This window comes from Vigna angularis, chromosome 11, assembly GCF_016808095.1.
Source record: "Vigna angularis cultivar LongXiaoDou No.4 chromosome 11, ASM1680809v1, whole genome shotgun sequence".
NCBI classification, from domain to species: domain Eukaryota; kingdom Viridiplantae; phylum Streptophyta; class Magnoliopsida; order Fabales; family Fabaceae; genus Vigna; species Vigna angularis.
The window spans coordinates 26,244,206-26,266,561 of record NC_068980.1 but is presented as its reverse complement, the minus strand read 5'-3'; the positions used below and the strand labels follow the sequence as shown (position 1 = coordinate 26,266,561).

The window sequence follows — 22,356 nt, the reverse complement described above, 5'->3', positions numbered from 1 at the left end:
AACTGAATACTATAAGGATGAACACTGTTTGGTCGAACGCATATAGATCAAAATATTATTTGGACGAACGCGTATAGGCCGAACACTATTAGATCACTATGAGGACGAATACTGTTTGACGAACGCTCATAAATTTCAAATACTATTTTGACGAACGTATACAATATTAACTTTTGCCCACGGACGAACGAACATGTTCGTACATGATAATACAAAACCGAACGTTTATTATATTTCAGACTTATTCCGTAAGACGAACGCGAACGCTCGATACCCTAGAACCAAAAACCGAACGCTCATACTGTTTGGCCGACCACTAATTGGTCGAGCCATTTGGGACGAACGCGCGAGTCTCCGGAATTCTCGAGAATCGAACTCAGATTTCCAGAAACCCAGAAACTCCCAATTTTCATCCCCTTCTTCCCAGATTTGCATCAAATACAACATATTTCAACAATCAAACAAAAGATCTAACTCCCCTTACCTCTTGAAGACTTCCTTAGTGAATCTTGAAATGTAGTGTTCTTGATCTCCTTCCAAATCCACAAGCTCTCCACTTCTCCTCTCCCAGATCTGCAGCAAGCCTTTCACTCCTCCAGATGCAGTACCGAACACCCTTCTTGAATCAATCTCCCCCAAGACTTGCAATCCAAGGCCTCCTTACACTTCAACAGCTCCCAACTTCACCCTCTCAGATATGGCAGCAAGAATTCTACTCCTCCAGAAATTCAGAACCCAAATCCTCCTCTCAGTATTTTTAAAAGCCAGCATTCCTTCCCTTGAGTGCTCTTTAGACGGTGCAGATTGAAGAAAAAGGGCCCTCTCAGTGCTGCTCTTCATTAACAATATAATAGAAACCCACTTCAAATATTGGGACATCCACTTCTGATAGTGGGGCGGCTGGTGCTTCCAACCATGATGACTGCCGCCCCTCACTTACCTAAAGAAAGTAACGTGCGGTCCTTACGAACATTCGTTTTTTCCTTAAACGAATGTTGACATCCGTTTTTTCCTTAAACGGATTTTGACATCCGTTGAAGGATTTTGACATCCGTTGAAGGATGTCACCTCTGTTTAAAGATTATGTTTTTTATTTTAGGGTTTTATTTGAAAGTTTATTCGAATACGCACCTTGAGGAAGTAACACACACACTGCACCACTCCACACATTGCACCACGAGAGCGACACTGCACCACGAGAGGGAGACTGCTTAATAATTCTTTCCACCACCATCAACTTTTACAACTTGTAGTATCTCACACCGATAAAAGAAAGAGAGGAAGAAATATAATGTTAAAATAAAAGAAAAATATTTTACTCATATACGAAGGACTGAAATAAGTTATTAGTGGAATAGATTGTGAATGAGTAAAATTAAAAAATAACCCTAAAAAAAAAATTTTACTTAGGGGCAAAAGAGTAAATGGGAGGTGGATGGAGCAACACCCTATGTTTAGGTATTGTGTTTAGTTTGAAAGTGAAATACTATATATGATATTTTGTGAATTCCATATTTTATTCTTTTGATATTAGCTTGCCGTTTTGTCTTTGTCTATTGTGTGTGCTTGTTTTTTCTTTTGCAACGATGACCTTAAATGGTGTGAGCTAAGGAAAATGTTCTTCCAATTGATCCAGCGTGGGGTGAGGGTGAAACAGTAGCGTAGTTTGTAACATTCCAAATTCACACACTTGATATTTCATAAATAATATGAGAATTGTAACATTTCTACAGTCATCCATTAAGAAATATAAAAGATTTTACATTAATTACATATTTTAAACTCATATTTCAACGTAAAGATAACCCGAAGTTTTCTCTATTATCCTTCCACCTCCATTTTCACTTGTACTGGATTAGACGACATTCCCTCATCTACTCCTGTATAACAGATACGTTATACGATCATCGCAAAATTAATGTTAGACATATCTTAATTACAATATTCATTGTGGATCTTCATATATGCTCGTAATGTGTGTTTTAGTTTTTAGGATCGCGATATTCTAACAACGCCAATTTGACAAAAATTTGACAACACCACGTGTCAAGTTTTAATTGGTCGAATTTGAATGTTTTTTTTAATTTAAAATCTGATTTGGAATGGGTTGAAGTTTGGATTCCAAAACTGCCCTCTTTGTTTTCGAACTCTATCTTCTCTCCTTATCACTGTCTTCTCTCTCCATTTTAGGGATGTGAATTTCATTTCAACTTCTCTCTTCATAGTAGTGTTCTCCCTCCTCCATTTTTGCAGTTGTTTGTTCGTCATCATTGAAAGACCAAGTTAAGGTGTTTCTGGGTTGAGAAGTGAGTTCCTGCATCATTGACAAAGAACTGATGTTGTTGTAATCGATTATAGGGAGCTGGTAATCGCTTACCAGTAGAAAATCTCCTTTTGTACCGAAAGTTGAAGAGTGCTACCTAGACGTGGCTTAAGCACTCCCCAAGAATATTTTGGATTCGTTATGACTATCTTTTGAAGGTTTTATGGATGGATCATTAATGGAACACTTCAAGTTGGAATACTTCAATATTAAACAAATATAAACGAAATAATGATGAGTAAGGTGAGTCATCCATGCAAAAAAAATAGAAAAGATCACTTATAGGGACACAAAAACGACTTTGGAGAGCAATGTTCATCTACCTCGGGAGTACAGTTGAAGTTTCTGTACAAATTACCCTTTTTCCTCTAGTAATCGATTACAAGACCCCTGTAATCGATTACCAGAGGAAAAAAGGTAATTTGTACAGAAACTTCAACTGTAGTCCCCAGCTAGATGAACACTGCTCCCCATTCTCTATTTTTGTTGATTTTTTCCTTTTTTGAGATGGGTGAGTGAGTTCAATATTATTCGGTGTGCTCCCTGCACCAATAATGAGGTTAGGTCATTGATTTCTTCAAAGTAAAAATGTCCATTTAGGTGGTTTTCTCCAATTGAGGTGAGGTGCATAACCCATGCTGTCAACTTTGACCTTTGCTGACTATTTTAATCATAACTTTTTCCACAAACCTCCAAATGATGTGATTCTTTTTTTATTAGAAAGTAGACTCAAAAATCTTTCCAATGACTACTAAAGTGCAGTTAATTCCTTAAAGTTAACGTTTTATATATTTCTACCACCTCTGATCTTTGCTGGTTGTTTTGCTCATAAATTTCTCCACCGAACTCCAAATGAGTTGATTCTTGTTTTGTTGGAAAGCTCTTTGAGTCTAGATTCAAACAAAACAAGAATCAAGTCATTTGGAGTTTGGTGAAGAAAGTTAAGAACAAAACAAGTAGCAAAGGTCAGAAAAACAGAGTTGGGGAGCAGTGTTCATCTACCTGGGGAGTACAGTTGAAGTTTGTGTAAAAATTACCCTTTTTCCACTGGTAATCGATTACAAGACCCCTATAATCGATTACCAGAGGAAAAAGGGTAATTTGTACAGAAACTTCAACTGTACTCCCCAGCTAGATGAACATTGCTCCCCATTCTCTAATTTTGTTGAATTTTTCCTTTTTTGAGATGGGTGAGTGATAATGCTAAATTTTACCATATTTTAAGCATCATTTTAGTAGCAAAATCAACTCCTTTCTAACTTATAACTTGTTAAATCCTCTTCTTTTGTCTTGTTTTCTAAATAATTGTGTTTTTGGCTACTTTGATGTACTTTCATCAATAATCCCTTATTTTGTAGCTAAAAATGAGCTTGGAAGAGTCTCCAACAATGTATAGAGCAAACCAGCACATGCAGAAACGCTCGTCGACAGCAAGAGGACGCTCGTCACCAGAGAGAACGCTCGTCCTCGTCCAGAAAAAGAGAAAATAGGACGCTCGTCCAGGAGCTCATGGAGGACGTTCGTCCAGAGAGTTAAGAGGACGCTCGCCAGCGAGAATAGGACGCTCGTCCAGAGAAGACGTCCAGCGAGACATGCAGTGGACGCTCGTCCAGCCAGGCAGAAGTGGACGCTCGTCCAGCCAGGCAGAGGACGCTCGTTCGGCAAGGCAGAAGAGGACGATCGTCAGAGAGGACGCTCGTCCAGAGATAGTTAAGAGGACGCTCGTCCAGAGGGATAAGAGGACGCTCGTCCAAGATTTAGGACGCTCGTCCAGGCCAGAGAAGAGGACGCTCGTCCACTTTCAATTTATCCAGATGGTCCGCGCCGGCGCAAAGGGGCGCCGGGCGCAACTTTTTGCGAGAGGCTCACACCTGGGCGCGACTGACACAGGGCGTCGATTTATTACTTGAACGATTCAGTACGCTTGCCGAAATCGAGCTCAACAAGTTTCTGGACTAACAAGTTTTTGGCGTCGCTGTCGGGGATTTGGGGATTGAACCGAGTCCTAGCAACGGCTAACAAGTTTTGGGTCATCAAGTTTTTGGCGTCGTTGCCGGGGATTTGGGGATTGAACCCAAGTCCTAGCAACGGCTAACAAGTAATTTGGACTATCAGTGAGTGAGTTCAATATTATTTGGTGTACTCCCTGCACCAATAATGAGGTTAGGTCATTGATTTCTTCAAAGTAAAAATGTCCATTTAGGTGGTTTTCTCCAATTGAGGTGAGGTGCATAACCTATGGTGTCAACTTTGACCTTTGGTGACTATTTTAATCATAACTTTTTTCACAGACCTCCAAATGATGTGATTCTTTTTTTATTAGAAAGTAGACTCAAAAATCTTTCCAATGACTGCTAATTTATAATTTTTGGACATCTGAGCAGGTGCAGTTAATTCCTTAAAGTTAACGTTTTATATATTTCTACCACCTCTCATCTTTGCTAGTTGTTTTGCTCATAACTTTCTCCAACGAACTCCAAATGAGTTGATTCTTGTTTTGTTCGAAAGCTCTTTGAGTCTAGATTCCAACAAAACAAGAATCAAGTCATTTGGAGTTTGATGGAGAAACTTAAGAACAAAACAAGTAGCAAAGGTCAGAAAAACAGAGTTGGGGTGCAGTGTTCATCTACCTGGGAGTACCGTTGAAGTTTCTGTACAGAGGAAAAAGGGTAATTTGTACAGAAACTTCAACGGTACTCCCCAGCTAGATGAACAATGCTCCCCAAAAAAAGGTTTCAATATATATGGTCAAACAACACTGGAAGAAAACATATGGTACTCTATCAAAATTGAATTTTTATTTATATAGTATATTATCAGTACATATTACCCAACATTTATAATCATAATCTTTTATTTACAAAAAAAATGTACAAGGCTCATACAATGTAAATATCTAGGCAACTAATCAACATATAATTGAAAACCTATAAAATCCTAAGTGTTGCAACACTTGTTCTCTTTACACGTTGTCATTGTCTAGAATCCAGTCCATATATATTTTTGTCTAAATACTTGCAATTGCTCCTGAAATCAACACAAGTGACTTTAAAAAATTAACACAATACCAAAATCATCTAGTCTTTTAACAAAGTTACTGATACTTACATTGTTGTAATCAAGCATACTTTTCTCATTGTAATTGAGAACATCTTCCCACAGTTCAATTTTTTATGAACATACCAAAAAATAACTCAAGGTTTTGTGCCTGGGAAATGCAAAAAAACAAAAAAAAGTATACAACACCTACTAGTTAATCACATCAACAAATTATATTTGAAACATCTATTATCAAGCATCAACAAATCATATGTTTGATGAGCATAATACCTAATGTTCTCAATCACCAAGGCTCCTAATAAATTAGTTATTACAAAAGTCTATAAAAAAGATTACATACTTTACCTTGCTCTGGCGAAACAAATATCTCAAATCAAGAACCAAAAAATTGGGCTGTGATAATGCTAAATTTTACCATATTTTAAGCATAATTTTAGTAGCAAAATCAACTCCTTTCTAACTTATAACTTGCTTAATTCTCTTGTTTTGTCTTGTTTTCTATATATTTGTGTTTTTGGCTACTTTGATGTACTTTCATCAATAATCCCTTATTTTGTAGCTAAAAATGAGCTTGGAAGAGTCTCCAAAAATGTATAGAGCAAACCAAAGCAAGCACATGCAAGAGGACGCTCGTCGCCAGAGATAACGCTCGTCCTCGTCCAGAAAAAGAGAAAATAGGACGCTCGTCCAGAGTGGAAGAGCGGACGCTCGTCCAAGGCAGAAGAGCGGACGCTCGTCCAGGCAGAAATGGACGCTCGTCCAAGCCAAGCAGAAGAGGACGCTCGTCCAAGCCAGGCAGGACGCTCGTCCAGTGGAGAGAGAATTGGACGTTCGTCCAGCTAGCAGAAGTGGACGTTCGTCCAGCTAGCAGAGAGGACGCTCGTTCTGTGGACTTACGAGAGGACGCTCGTCCAGCGAGCTAATAAGAGGACGCTCGTCCAGAGAGAGCACAGGACGCTCGTCCAGCGAGAGAAGAGGCGCTCGTCCATAGAGGCGCTCGGTGAACGCTCGACATCGAGAAGTGACGCTCGTCCAGGACGCTCGTCTACTTTCAGGACGCTCGTCCACTTCAGTGGACGTTCGTCCACTTTCAGCTTCCAGAGAGTTTCACGTCCGGGCGTGAGAAATGGGGCGCCCGGGCGTGACTTTCCAGTGAGTCTCGCGCCCGGGCGCGATTTTTCTGATGTGGCAGACAGTGTCTATTTAACCCTAAAACGCGAAGGGGTTTGGGTCTTTGGTTCATTGGAGGTGCGATTTTACGTCTGGAGCTCATGGAGGGCGTGAGGAGCTTGTGGGAACATCTCCTCCTCTTCCTTTGGGTCTCCTTCTTCTTCCATCTTCCATGTTTGTAAGCTTTAGGGTTCTCCATGGAAATGGAGAACCAAACCCATCTTTGCTGGGATTAGTTGTAGCCTTTGAATTCTTGTGTAATTGTTTAATGATTTGAATATATATATGCCTTTTCTATCAATTGCTAGTATTCTTATTTCCGATCTTAAAGCTTGCTTGTAATGGGGACGTCAATGAGAATACGATTAACAGACAGCCAATCCATCCCTAGGATGACATCCAAACCTTGCAAAGGTAAACATATCAAGTTTACCTTGTACTGACGCCCCTCAACCACTACTGGACATCTAACACAAACTGTAGATGTCTTCACTATCCCAGAAGTAGGAGTAGATACAGTCAAGTCATACTGTAGCTCTCTCACTGGTAACCCCAACTCTCTAGTACAAGTCTCAGACACAAATGAGTGTCGCTCCAGAGTCAAACAACACCATGCAAGATTTACCACCCAATACACATGTACCGAAAATCAAATCACCTGAGCTAGCTGCTTCTGTCCCTGTCAGTGCATAAACACGTCCAGTGGCCTGAGGTCTGATGCCAACTCTGTGCTGAGATCTCCCTGCATGCTGCGGCTGGGAAGTAGCTCTCCTACCCATAGGGCAATCACGCTCATAGTGGCCCTCCTTGTGGCATCGGTTGCACCTCCGAAAATTAGTCCTCTGGGGACATGAAGACAAGTAGTGCGAACCGCCACATCCATAGCATCTCACGCCACTCAGAGATGAGGACTGGCTCGGCTGAACAGAAGGCTGAGAAGATCCTCCAGAACTACGAGAAGAAGAAGATCTGGAGTATGGTGTCATCCTGGAACTGGACCCGCCTCTAGACATGGCTGGTCCCCCAACCCTCAGTGGCTGGACCTGACGGCTCGGGTATCCCTCAGCTTCTCTCTTTGTCTTCTCCATATCCCTAACCATCTCCACAAGAGCTGGAAACTCCCTCAGACGGTGACCTCTCACCAAGAGCTTGATGTCACCGCGCAACCCGTTTTCAAACTTGCGGCATTGCCACTCTTCATCCACTGTCATGGTGTTAAATCTAAGAAGATGTTTGAAGCGATCAATATACTCAGATACCGACATATTTCCCTGCACTAGCTCCAAAAACTCCACTTCCTTAGCATATCTAAGAGTGTCAGGGAAGTATTCCCTATAGAACTTCCTCTTAAATAAGTCCCATGTGATAGGGGTTCTAGTTCCCTCCAAGATCATCCGTGCACTGCTCCACCAGTGGCTTGCCTCTCCAGTCAATAGATACTCAGTATAGGACAACCTGTTTTCATCAGGGCACCTCTTGGCGTTGTAGACTCTCTCCATATCACGAAGCCACTGATCGGCTTCATCTGGTGAGCACTTGCCATCAAACTTGGCGGGATGATGCTGCAAGAAATTTTCCAAACTCCATTCTTGAGTTGGAGCAGCCGAGGAAGAAGAAGGACCGGTGGGAATCCTGCCACTAGTCATCACCTTCAAGAACTGTCTTTGGGTGGCCTCGGCTGCCACCCTAGCACTTTCCGAGGCCACTCTAGCGGCTTCTAAGTTTTGGAGTGCCATGGTATTTTGCTGGACTAGTGCATGATTTTGTTGTTGCATGGAGTTCATGAGTGACTCCATCATCCGCATCATCTCAGTCTGATCGGGTTGGGGAGGTGGAGGAGGAGGAGGTCTAGGCGCCATATTCTGCTTAAGATCAGAGAGTAAAACAATTAGTCTTACTCAAGAATTTAGAAGGCTTCCGTACATTTAAGGCACACAAGCACAAGTAAGGAATGTACATAACCTACAGGTTCTCTAAGGATAAAAACTGCTCTGATACCATAAATGTGACATCCCAAAATATATAACAATGTATATACGTAGAATGCATCGATTATAATAATAGAAAGCAGTTAAGAGTACACAATAGATTGAATTAAGGAGTACAGTTATCCAAGTCTGGCTGGAAAACTTTTAAAACATAAGTACAAGTTCACAATTCTCCAAAACACAGATCATGCTAAAAATGAAGGCTAGAAGTCTTTCAAAATAAAGAGCTATTTAACATAATAGCTATTAGAAATCCTAAGCACTAGGAGCTGGGTCTTCCTCAACTTCCAAAGCTTGCTCCAAAGGTACATCATCACCTACTGCTCACATCCAAAGGATTGGATGATCATCGCGAGGGGGGAAAGCAAACACATGCAACACATACAAATGCAAGGGTGAGCTAGGTCTCAAACAATCATACAATTCATTTTCAATCAATCTAGCATTTATTTCATAAAACTCATCAAGACAAGCATCTTATCATGTTAAGACTCTAGACACGTCCGGACATAGAATGTATGTAGAGCTGGGGCGGGTTGTGCACTTGTGATGGCCTCTACTGCTTTGCAAAGCCATTGCCGAGGGGTTCCACCCGACCATACACAAGGCTAGTCCGTTACCGCGGGATAGACCTCCAATGATAACGTCTACCCTAGGACCTCCCACTACTCCCACCACACGCGTCAATCCTCTCTAAGTGAGAATGAAAGACCGTTGGAGTGTTAGGGATAACCCCCCATATGGAAGCCTCTTACATTCATTCAATACACTAACCGATCCCACCGAGAGATCTTAATTTCCGATTAAATCCTACCATTTTAAATCTCATGATATTTCTTTTGGATCAATAATGTACATCATAAACCACTTATAACCATACACTTTCAACCAATCTGGATCACATGAAGATGCATTCATAAATTGTAACCGAAATATTTAAATAACATAACTTACTGGATGAGAGAAAACATAACAGAAAATATCACCACTGAACGAACACTATTTGGACGAGCGCCAAAAGCCCTTGGGCGGACACTGTTTGGACGAATGTCCAAAACCCATTGGACGGACACTGTTTGAACGAACGTCAAAAGCACTTGGACGAACACTGTTTGGACGAACGTCAAAAGCACTTGGACGAACACTGTTTGGGCGCCAAATGTTTCGACTGAATCCGGGCGGACCCTGTTAAAACACACTTTTGCGAACGTACGACTGATGGCGAACGCTGGAGCGGGGCGGATGAGCGATCACGAACGTTGGAAACCGACTGACAAGGTTACCTATAATGCCTTATTGGATGTTTATGGCAAGTCCAGACGCCCCAAAGAGGTTATGCAGGTCCTCAGAGAGATGGAAGCCAATGCCTTTTCTCCCACCGTTGTTACTTACAATTCCCTGATATCTGCTTGTGCTAAAGGTGGTTTGTTGGAGGAGGCACTCCAGCTTAAAACCCAAATGCTGGACAAGGGGATTCAGCCTGACGTCTTTACATACACCACCCTTTTGTCCGGATTTGAGAAGGCCGGAAAAGACGAGCTTGCCATCCAAATTTTTGAAGAGATGGGATCCGTGGGATGCAAGCCTAATATTTGTACCTTCAATGCCCTTATTAAGATGCATGGCAACCGAGGAAAGTTTGCCGAAATGAGGAAAGTTTTTGACGAGATCAAGGTGTACAATTGCTCCCCTGATATTGTTACTTGGAACACCCTTCTGGCCGTGTTTGGACAAAATGGAATGCACTCCCAGGTGTCTGGAATATTTAAAGAAATGAAGAGAGCTAGTTTTGTGCCCGAGAGGGATACTTTCAACACTCTGATTAGTGCCTACAGCAGGTGTGGTTCCTTTGACCAGGCAATGGCCGTTTACAAGAGCATGCTCGAAGCTGGAGTGGTGCCGGATCTTTCTACCTACAATGCTGTTTTAGCAGCATTGGCCCGAGGAGGGCTCTGGCAACAATCTGAGAAAGTCCTTGCTGAAATGAAGGACGGACGGTGTAAACCTAATGAGATGTCATATTCTTCTTTGCTTCATGCTTATACCAATGGTAAGGAGATTGAAAGGATGAATGCTCTTGCGGAGGATATATACTCCGGCTCTATTGAAACACATCCCGTTCTTCTGAAGACCCTTGTTCTAGTAAACAGCAAGAGTGATCTCCTGATGGATACAGAGCGTGCCTTTTTGGAATTAAGGAGAAGAGGTATTTCGCTTGACATTACTACTCTTAATGCAATGCTTTCGATATATGGGAGGAAGCAGATGGTGGCCAAAGCCAACGAGATTTTGAACTTCATGCATGACAGGGGATTTTCTCCGAGTTTGACTACATATAATAGTTTAATGTATATGTACAGCCGTTCTGAAAACTTTCAAAAATCAGAAGAAATCTTGAGGGAAGTTCTGGAGAAAGGTACGAAACCTGATAGAATTTCATACAATACTGTTATTTATGCATATTGCAGAAATGGTAGGATGAAGGAGGCTTCGCGAATATTTTCTGAAATGAAAGACTCTGCACTTATTCCTGATGTTGTAACTTACAACACATTTATTGCAACTTATGCCGGCGACTCGATGTTTGCTGAAGCTATTGATGTAGTTCGATACATGATCAAGCAGGGATGTAAACCAGACCAGAATACTTATAACTCCATTGTTGATTGGTATTGTAAGCTCAACCGTCGGGATGAGGCCAACAGTTTTGTTAAAAGCCTTCGCAATCTTGACCCACATGTTTCCAAGGAGGAGGAAAATAGGTTACTTGAGAGAATAGTAAAAATGTGGCCATAAGTTTTTTCACGATTCTGCTATACTGGAACTTAGTGTTTTTTGACCTCTTTTTTTAAGATGCCCTTCTTCCTCCTTGGTTCATATGTTATATAATATCAAGTATGGGTTGGGATTCACCGCGTGTAGATCTAAATGAAGGTGATCCTTTAATAGGGTTTATCTGCTGGAAAAAGAATATGTCTCCGCATCGATTCTTGCAGGTGTGGTTGGTGTAGAAAGATTGAAATTTAGGAATAGTAAGAGAAGGATGAGTGGTAGGGTTTTGAATGTCAATACCGTGTAGAACTAACTATATAGCAACGTCCATCGAGAAAAATAACCCGTGAAAGCAATGCTTTTGGTATATAGGTTCACTTTGTAACATTATTTCGTGTTTGATTTGTAGTGGAGTGCGTCCTTAGCAAAAAAAACAGTATTATGTTTTCTGTTTTGGGAGCCCTGTCATGGACCATTCCTGCATACGAGTGCTCTCTGTCTGAAGTGCGAAACATACCGTTTAAAACTATAACTGCTTGTAATATTACCTTCTAAGCTCTGGGTTTTGGCTTATATTTATGTTTTTCTCCCTCTGATTCCGGCAAGTTCTCGATCAGTAATGCTATTTCTACACAGCTCTAGATTTGGAGAGGGCTTTTCAGATACATTGTTCAAATGCTGAAACTATTTCTCAATGGAGCAGCATGAAAATTTAGTCTCGTTCTAATTTAGTATAGCCATTAATACACTTCATAATGCTAGGAATAAGGTGACAATATTTCTTGTAAGATTTCAACAATTCTGTCACCGTGAAAGCAATTTTTGATACTGAATTATGGTGAAGATCCGTTGAGCCAACAATTAGGGGTGAGTTAAACAACCTGAGTCATAAATATTTAGCAAACTAAAATGCAAATGAGAACAAACACCAATTGTGCTGCTTCTTTTAGGCTATGTTCCTTTTGCTCACATGTGTGTTTCCCTCTAAAGATTTGTGAGTGTACCGACAGGTCCTCCTGGCATAGACCGAGCGAGCGGTTAACACAATGCCGCCCACCAAGGTCACAATCAGGACTGAGCGTCCAGCCATTCAGGAACTGAACGTCCGCCCAAGATGGCAATAAGGACGACCGGCCGTCCATAGCCTCATTATAACTCTGCCAAATTGGGCAACAATCGGCCGTCCGGCCTCAACAAGCTCTCGGTCGTCCGGCATCAACATGCTTTCGGCCATTCGGCCTCAACTATCGGCTATCAAGCCTCAACTCTCTGCCGTCCGGCCTCAACAAGCTGTCGGCCATTTGGCCTTAGCTGTCGGCCATCCGGCCTCAACAAGCTCTCGACCATTTGGCCTCAGCTGTCGGCTATCAAGCCTCAAGTCTTGGCCGTCCGGCCTCAACGTTAGCCAGATTTGGCATTCAACATTCGAGCGTCCGGCCTCGAACTCCTTGTCGTTCGTCCCAAGTTATTCGGTCGTCCAACGTAAAGCGTCCGACCATTTGGCCTCCAAGGTACGTAGTCGACCTCCACCATTCGGCCAAAATTGGACTCAGGAATGATTAAGGTATTATTGGACCGTTTCCAGGCCCCCAAAAGGTAAAAGCCCATATAAATAAAGGTCTAAGGTATGATTTCTGGACAGATTGCTTAGAACGCAAAAACGAACGTCCCCTCTTCAGCCGACACCTGTTTTTCACTAACTGGTTTTCGGATCCTCTTCGCTTGACACCTGGCACTCGTCATCTGAGTGTCAAGCTCCCCTCTTGACACGTGAATTCCACTAAACAATACATGCATGGATTTTACTGGTTTCTAACTTTTGATTTTACTGGTTTTGACATCCTGCACCTCCATATTTGTTTTCAGCATTTCATATAAAAAAATTTCGATTTATATAATTTAAAAGTTAAAAATAACTTTTGATATAATCTATATATTTTTAATTTTAAGTTGTAGAAGTCAAACTCGTGTTTAGTTTTTGAATTATAAAATTCGAAAAGCTTCCAGATAATCTGAATGTAATTTTTGTCTTTTAGATTATACAATTAAAAAAATAAAATGGGAAATTTATTATATGAACGTGGAAGAAGAAACATAAGAAGGGCAGAAAGAAACTGCCTGGATACCGAAACCCTCGAAAACCTGTTGGGCTTCTTATCACTACCCAACCAATGCCCAGTTGGGAATTATGTTGTGCACCTATAATTACTTCCTGCATTTCATTCAAAATGATTTTAAAAGATTTATTTCCTAATTCCAGTATAAGGAGGCAGTGCATGAGAAATTTCGAAGGTGTGGTAAGTAAATTATCTACTAAGTTGGATTTCGTCTGGGTTGAGGCCATTTCTCTTGGGCCGGGCCTGTGAGGAAACAGAAGAAAGGTATTTTTCTTAACAAAGTTTAGGGTTTGGGCATTCACAACGCAACTGTTTTCTATCTTCTTTTTCTAATTTGAAGTACAAAATTGTCGATTTTTTCTAAATATATTTTTTTCATTACTTTTTAAAATATTGGAACGGTTTACTGTTGAATTCTGTATGTATTAATATATAAATATAATAAATATATAAATTGTTTGTAGAAATTTGAAAGGAGAGGGTATTTTGATAAATTGAAGGAGATATTGGCGAGGGAGAAGAAGTATAGAAAGTGTGAGTGTATTATCTTGTTGGTTTCTGTGTTTGTGTGTGGGTAGATAGTGTGGCTATGGCTGTGGCTCTCTGTCTTTCGGGCTCTTGTCTTCCTCCGTTCTCCTTCCAGAGGCCTACGCTCTGAGCTTCACGAGGCCTTCGCGTTCTGCTTCTGCTTCTCCACTGCGCATGGTGCGAACCGTTATCTCCCGCAAAATCCGTGGCATCATGAAACCCCGCGATTTCACCCCTGAAATGGCAGCCCTCGTCGGCGCTCAACAGATTTCCAGAACCCAAGCCCTCAAAGTCATTTGGGCCTATATCAAGGCCAACAATCTTCAGGTCCCCAACTTCCCTCCTTTTCCAAATACCTAATCTATTCTCTTCTATTCTTTACCTTCAGTTTTTTTCTCTTCTTTTAGGGTTTGCTTCATTCTTTTTTAAATGGGTATTTTAACTTTTCATTTCCATACCAATCTCTCTACTCATTATGTTTTACCTTTAATATATTTATTCTACATGCGCCTTGTCAATTTCTTCATACTTTTTTCTCATGCATGTATTTCCAAGTTTTACCTCGTGTTCTTTGGTTTGGTGATGCGGTATTTTGATATATTATGTTATTCTGTTTCTATGTTGCATTCCAAAAATACATTAAGCAACACATAGTTGTAACTGAACCGTTCGTGTCATTCTGATAGGACCCTGAAGACAAGAGGACTATAATTTGTGATGAGAAGCTGAAGAAGATATTTGAAGAGAGAGATCGAGTTGGTATGCTAGAGGTTGCTCGCTTGATTAGCCCTCACTTCCTTAAAACTGAAGTTTAAGTTTTTGTATGAAGGTCGACCGTTGGTGTATTCAACAGATATATTTGGGTGTATTTTGTCCTGCGACAAAGTAGTTTTTTTTTGCTCTTGAAATGCAGAACCAGCATTGTTGAAGAGTTCGTTTTGATTTGTGTAGTCTCTTCAGCGAGCGTTAGTGGTTAACTATTAGGTTTCTATTTGATATCTTAAAGGCTATGCTTCTAAGTTCTGTTTATTATTCTGCTATTCCCCTGTGCTTATATAGAAGTGTTTAGCCGCATTCATAGCTTTGAAAGATGAATGCACAGGATAATTAATGAGATGATTAAATTGGTATTACATTTTGGTTTAAGGTAGGATCGCCGATAAGTTATGGAACAGGTGACTTGAAGGGTGAAAAAGGGTGGCAGTGTTTCTGAACTAGTGCAATTTCATTGTTGGCGACCTTCCGTTGCTTTACAACGGTGCACTGTAAACCATTCTGGTGCTTATTTTATTATGATAATGATGTTAATGATGCAACAAACATAGAATGGTCAAAATGTGAGTTCGAGAAGGGTGAACCTTACGCGTTTTAAATTGGAAGAGTGTGCTTATTTTATTATGATAACATGTTAATGATGCAACAAACATAGAATGGTCAAAATGCGAGTTCGAGAAGGGTGAACCAGAGAACGGACGCTCGTCGACCTCTTACTGCTGGACAACCGTTTGTTCCACACTGGACGACCGTTCGTTCGGTGGTCGAGCGCTCGTTCGCTGCTGGACGAGCGCTCGTTCGCTACTGGACGAGCGTTCGTTCGCTGCTGGACGAGCGCTCGTTCGCTGCTGGACGAGCGCTCGTTCGTCATCTCAGAATTCACTCATCAATTTTTTTAACGCCGTCCAGCCAAATTAACGGAAAGGATCGATTTGTTGCAATTTTCATAAAATTGGGACCCAATTGAGATTTTCAGAAAGAAAGGGACGAAATTGAGATTCCATGCGAAAATAGGGACTTAGTGAATGATTAAACCAAAAAAAAAAAAGGAAAAGAAGAGAAGACAAAACAGATCAGGGAATGTGTTTCAGTGTCGGGAACTCCTAGAAAGCAGTGAGGAGTTGGTTTTTCTTCAAAAGGGTTTTAAACTACCCGTGCCCGTCCTCGCCACGTCACATTTGAAACAGGTTTGATCAGATTTCCTCAGATTGCAGCAGCTTTTTTCATTTAAAACGTGACCCTCTCAAACGCTGACACGTGTGTTGTGTCGAAATGTTGTCAAATTTGGTTGTTCGAGTATCATTTTCCCCTGCAAGCATCGATGCGGAGACATATTCTTTTTCTGATGAAAATGATACTCGAACAACCAAATTTGACAACATTTGGACACAGCACACGTGTCAGCGTTTGAGCGGCCCACGTTTTGGTTGGAAAAAGCTGCTGCAGTCTGAGAATTTCTGATGAAACCTGCTTCAACGCTGACGTGGCGAGGACGGGCACGGGCAGTTTGGGGTGTGCGTTTCAAAAATTAAAATGAAAATGAAATATCACTTGGAAAGGGAGCGGTCAGGGGTTTTTGTTTGGCGTTTGAAATTTGAATTTCATTTTTGAACAATTTTAGAGAGAAGTGAAGGTTGAGAGAGAGAGTCTAACCTAGAGAGAGCCCGAGAGAGTTGGAGAAAGGGAGTTCGAGAGAGAGAGGTCCGACGGATTGCTTGCCGGAGTGCCGCCGGACAACGTTGAAGGCCGTCGGAGGTCCTCAACTCCTCCAGCCGGTTCCGATTCACGGTCGCCGCAGCTCCGACGTTGGCGAACGAACCGAAGACGGCGTCGTCTTCCCTCCGGCCCAGCGAACTAGGTGCGCGTTCTGAGTCTCGCTTCGTCCCACCTGCTTCCCTCCCTGTGCCGGACCTTTGCATTCACCGCCGGAGTGCCGCCGGAGTGGCGACTGTACGGTGGACGAAAAAGAGGGGTTTTCCGGGTTGTCAGTCCCACCCACACCGTAGGCAATCGTCTCTGTTCCAACCGCCACACCTCGTGTTCACTCAAGGTTAGTTTTTTTTTTTATTTCAGTGGAATGAATGTTGAATACGTGCATGATGTTGTTTGTGGATGATTTTGGTTATGTATGATATGTTGTTTGTAAGCTGTAAAAATATGACTTGTTCGATGACGGTGGAATGTTGTTTATGTATGATGGAGGTGGTTTGTTAATAGTATTTATTGGATGAATTAAATGTGTGGTGATTGATACTATGGAGACATGACACATGGGTTATCACATGGAATCATTAAAAGTGTAGAACTGTAGCACACTAATTCACATTTTATTCCAATTGTTGGAGAAACAAAAGTGCATTATTACATTCAAACTGTAGCAGACTGACTGGAAAGAAACACACGCAGCTGCCACGGTTGACATTGGACAATTGGGCTTTGGCAATTTAAGGAAGAAGCTACTAATTCACTTGAGCTGGGAGGGTGCACTCGGTCCAAACAGCTGATGCTTGTCTAGCTTAGTAAAGCCACGGTCCAACACAAGATCACACATCCCGCACCAAGGCAATGAGGCCCACGGAAGAAGGGAATGTAGCACTCTAGCCGAAGAGAAAACAGAAGAAAGCAAGAAGTGGTGTACACGTGATGTAGAGCTGGACACGGTGCATTCCATTCTGGAACAAGAAGCACACTACACGTTGGAGGCAGTAGAGCATACAATAAGCGTGGGAGATATTATTTTCTTTGGTTCAACTGGAAGACGCATGGCCTGCACACTGACGCCCCAAGAGAATAACAAACACATCCAGCATGGTCCGGAGGAAGAAAATAGAAAAGAAAGAGGCTGCACTCATTCACGCTCGGGGACTGATAACTGCCACCTCCAGAAATGCAGAAAGAATAGTTGCACGCTTGCTGCCACTTTGGTTCAGGAATTCTCTGAAAAGAGGAGTGGAGAAATTATTTTTGTAAGAGAGGTGGAGAACAAGAGAAGGTGGACGGCCAGGAGCAGGGAGATTCTCCAACAACAACTCTAGGTTCTCATCTTTTTTCCAGGGGCTCTGTAAGAAAGGGGGACGACATTCAGCATGCAGATGGGGACGGGAGAACTCTCTCATATTGTTTTTGTTTCTTGGAGAACGTTGCCTTGAGAGAGGAGAACTGCACCCAGCCCACACCTCAGTACACATCCAGCTGCCATATACTTCTCAGACGGACTCTCTCACCTTTGGCTCTTGGTCTTTGGAACGTTGCTTTTGGAGATAGGAGGACTGCATCCAGCTGCCAACTTGGAGGCGCACGTTCACGAGCCACCGCGTACGTACACATCCAGCTGCAAATGGTTTCGCTTGGAACGTCTTTGGAGAGCTTGGAATGAGAGGTTGAAGCAGCACTGCATCCACCTTGGAACGTTCTCTAATATTAATTTTATATTTTCAGGTATAGAAAGTTGAAGCAGCACTGTATCAAATCCAATTTTTAAACAATTTAAGATAGGATATTTTAAATCTATTTAAACTGATAATTGTCAACACCCAATTTCGTCCGAATTGACTAATAGATTTGTTTTATTCATGAGTGTAAAATAAAAAAATAAAATAAAATAAAATAAAATTAAAACATAACAATAAAAAAAAGAGCGTTCGTCCTCCACCGTTCGTCCTTTGCATTATTCGACCGTTCGTCCATTCATTCCTTTACGACGTTCAGCAATTCTCAGCTTCAACCGTTCGGTCATAGTGTTTTAGTTTTAGTGAACGTTCGGTCTTCATTTGAACGTTCGGTCTTCGTGAATTCTCATTTGAACGCTCGGCCTCCATGATGTTTCTCTTCAGCGTTCGGTTTTGAGCGTTCGGCCCAGTATGGTTTTGAGCGTTCGTTGACCAGATAACGAACGCCCATCGTACAGCAAGCGAGGACGCTCGTCCAGCGTGCATCGCAGAGGACGCTCGTCCAGCGCGTAGAGGAGGTTCGTCCAGCAAGTGGACGCTCGTCCAGAGAGCGGAGATCGCTCGCCCAGCTAGCGGAGAACGCTCGTGCAGACGCTTTTCGCCCAGAGGGGACGCTCGTCCAGCGCGCAGAGGGCGCTCGTTCAACAAGTGGACGCTCCTCCACAGAGTGGAGATCGCGCGCCCAGCTAGCGGTGAACGCTCGCCCAGCTGGCAGAGGACGCTCGTCCAGACGCTTGTGGCCCAGAGGGGACGCTCGTCCAGCGCGCAGAGGGCGCTCGTTCAACAAGTGGACGCTCGTCCAGAGAGTGGAGATCGCTCGCCCAGCTATCGGAGAACGCTCGCCCAGCCGGCAGAGGACGCTCGTCCAGACGCTTGTCGCCCAGAGGGGACGCTCGTCCAGCGCACAGAGGGCGCTCGTTCAGCAAGTGGACGCTCCTCCAGAGAGCGGAGATCGCTCGCCCAGCTAGCGGAGAACGCTCGCCCAGCTGGCAGAGGACGCTCGTCCAGACGCTTGTCGCCCAGAGGGGACGCTCGTCCAGCGCGCAGAGGAGGCTCGTCCAGCGCGCAGAGGACGCTCGTCCTATCAACCATTTACAGCAGATATGTGGTGTGCTACGACTGTCTCAATTTTTGTGATTGGAATTGCTATATGGATTCTTGAACACCGAGTCAATAGTGACTTTCGTGGTCCTCCTAAGAAGCAAATTGTAATTATTATGTTAATGTACGCTTTTGTAGCGTCATATGATAATCTTTTACGGCCAGTTTATTGAATTTGGTGCAGCAATAGGTGCCCCAATGTTCATCTTTTGTTTAAGATTCTAAATCCATTTAACGAGTTATTGATGATTTGAATTAATGCAGTATAGACTAGGAAGTATTGCGGTTCAGTCATAGATGACACACGAAATAAAGGGGGGGTTTTCTTTGGATTGTTTTGCAAGGAAAATTAAATTAATTAAAAGTTGAAAGTTAAAAACAATTGACAAAAGACCGAACGGTCCAAAGCACAGAACGAAAGGTTGAAGTATAAATTGCACAGAAGTAAAAACCGAGCTGTAATAACATTGAGACCGAGCGGTCTCCGATAATGGATTTGAGCGAACGCTAAATACCGAGCGTCCTAACTGCACGGTTCTTATAACAAGGTCGATCGGTTAAGGCAGTAAATCAGAAATGAGCACAATAAAGCTGAACGGTAAAAGCAGCTTAAACAGTTAATGAACAGGACGAACGGTATTAGGTGACCGAACGGTATGAAGATAACAGGCAATGGAAAATGATATTGAAAACTAAACCAAACACAAAAACGAACGTTAATGACCGAACGGTACAAGAATATTCATTCATCACTTCCCACCACTAAAACACCAGGACCAGCCTAAGACAAGATCAAAAGTGCTTAAAACTCACTTATTTTGACAATGGTCACCCATGTTAACCTGACTGACTACCTCTATTGGACTTTCTGTACAAAATCCAATTTTCTCTCGGGTAATCGTTTACAGTGTCCTTGTAATCGATTACAGTGTAAAAGAAGGTGTAAACTTGATTTCTAAGGCATAATTTCAAAGGTCTTTGAGTATAGATTCCAACAAAAAAAGAATCAACTCATTTGGAGTTCGGTGGAGAAAGTTATGAGCAAAAAAACAAGCAAAGGTCAGAGTTGGCAAAAATATATGAAACGCTAACTTGAAACAATAAACTGTACCAACTCAGATGTCCAAAAATTACAAATTAGTAGTCATTGGAAAGAGTTTTGAGTCTAGTTTCTAATAAAAAAAGAATCACATCATTTGGAGGTCGGTGGGAAAAGTTATCAGTAAAATAGCCAGCAAAGGTCAAAGTTGACAGCATGTTATCTCACCCAAGTTGCTCATCTCATAAACATTGTTTTTTCCCTCCATCATGGGGTGCCAAAACATCACTTCCCACCACTGAAACACCAGGACCAGCCTAAGAAAAGTTCAAAAGTGCTTAAAACTCACTTTTTTTGACAATGGTCACCCATGTTAACCTGACTGACTACCTCTGTTGGACTTTCTGTACACAATCCTATTTTCTCTCGGGTAATCGTTTACAGTGTCCTTGTAATCGATTACAGTGTCAAAGAAGGTGTAAACTTGATTTCTAAGGCATAATTTGAAAGGTATTTGAGTATAGATTCCAACAAAACAAGAATCAACTCATTTGGAGTTCGGTGGAGAAAGTTATGAGCAAAAGAACAAGCAAAGGTCAGAGTTGGCAAAAATATATGAAACGCTAACTTGAAAGAATAAACTGTACCAACTTAGATGTCCAAAAATTACAAATTAGTAGTCATTGGAAAGATTTTTGAGTCTAGTTTCTAATAAAAAAAGAATCACATCATTTGGAGGTCGGTGTGAAACGTTATCAGTAAAATAGCCAACAAAGGTCAAAGTTGACAGCATGTTATCTCACCCAAGTTGCTCATCTCATAAACATTGTTTCTTTCCTCCATCATGGGGTGCCAAAACATCACTTTCCTCCATCATTGGGACATAATCACATCACTAACCTCCCTCTCCCACCACTGGAACACATGGAATAGCCTAAGACAAGTGCAAAAGTGCCTAAAAGTCACTTCTTTTTCCAATGGTGACCCCTGTTCACCTGACTGAGTACCTGTGTTGGACTTTCTGTACCAATTCCAATTTTCTCTCGGGTAATCGTTTACAGGGTTGGTGTAAACGATTACCAGACCCTTTTTTCACCACCCTCACTCATCCCTTGCACACCTTGCTCCTCCAACTGATGAGGGGTCACCCCACACTCCTTGGCCTCACATCACATCACCAACCACCCTATCCCAGCACTGAAACACCTAGACCAGCCTCAGACAGGTGCAGAATTGCATAAAAGTCACCTTTTTTTTTTAATGGTGACCCCTGTTCACCTGACTGAGTACCTGTGTTGGACTTTCTGTACAAAAGCCAATTTCCTCTCGGGTAATCGTTTACAAGGATGGTGTAAACGATTACCAGACCCTTTTCTCAACACCCTCACTCATCCCTTGCACACCTTGCTCCTGCAACTGATGAGGGGTCACCCCACACTCCTTGGCCTCACATCACATCACCAACCACCCTATCCCAGCACTCAAACACCTGGACCAGCCTCAGATAGGTGCAGAAGTGCCTAAAAGTCACCTTTTTTCCAGTGGTGACCCCTGTTCACCTGACTGAGTACCTGTGTTGGACTTTCTGTACAAAATCCAATTTCCTCTCGGGTAATCGTTTACAGGGATGCTGTAAACGATTACCAGACCCTTTTTTGAACACCCTCATTCATCCCTTGCACACCTTGCTCCTCCAACTGATGATGGGTCACCCCACACTCCTTGGCCTCACATCACATCACCAACCACCCTCTCCCACCACTGAAACACCTGGACCAGCCTCAGACAGGTGCAGAATTGCATAAAAGTCACCTTTTTTTTTAATGGTGACCCTTGTTCACCTGACTGAGTACCTGTGTTGGACTTTCTGTACAAAATCCAATTTCCTCTCGGGTAATCGTTTACAGGGATGCTGTAAACGATTACCAGACCCTTTTTTCAACACCCTCACTCATCCCTTGCATACCTTGCTCCTGCAACTGATGAGGGGTCACCCCACACTCCTTGGCCTCACATCACATCACCCCCACTCAAA

At 42.4% G+C, this 22,356-nt stretch overlaps 2 protein-coding genes and 1 long non-coding RNA gene across 5 annotated transcripts; all 3 read left to right on the top strand.

Moving 5' to 3' along the window:
• The first annotated feature begins 9,759 nt into the window (after positions 1–9,759).
• LOC108332563 (pentatricopeptide repeat-containing protein At5g02860) lies at positions 9,760–11,367 on the top strand. Its single transcript, XM_017567886.2, has one exon. The coding sequence runs from the start codon at positions 9,760–9,762 to the stop codon at positions 11,335–11,337; it is 1,578 nt and encodes a 525-aa protein (XP_017423375.2). The 3' UTR covers positions 11,338–11,367.
• A 2,546-nt stretch (positions 11,368–13,913) lies between these two features.
• On the top strand, positions 13,914–14,977 carry LOC108333445 (upstream activation factor subunit spp27). Its single transcript, XM_017568886.2, has 2 exons — positions 13,914–14,285; positions 14,645–14,977. The coding sequence occupies exons 1-2, from the start codon at positions 14,133–14,135 to the stop codon at positions 14,771–14,773; spliced, it is 282 nt and encodes a 93-aa protein (XP_017424375.1). The 5' UTR covers positions 13,914–14,132; the 3' UTR covers positions 14,774–14,977.
• A 1,110-nt stretch (positions 14,978–16,087) lies between these two features.
• Positions 16,088–18,303, top strand: LOC128194750 (uncharacterized). Of its 3 annotated transcripts, none has more exons than XR_008246082.1 (2): positions 16,088–16,782; positions 17,139–18,303. It is a non-coding gene; the product is annotated as an uncharacterized LOC128194750 (long non-coding RNA). The 3 variants fall into 3 exon arrangements; XR_008246083.1 differs by having other exon boundaries at positions 17,114–18,303; XR_008246084.1 differs by having other exon boundaries at positions 17,111–18,303.
• Positions 18,304–22,356: the final 4,053 nt, after the last annotated feature.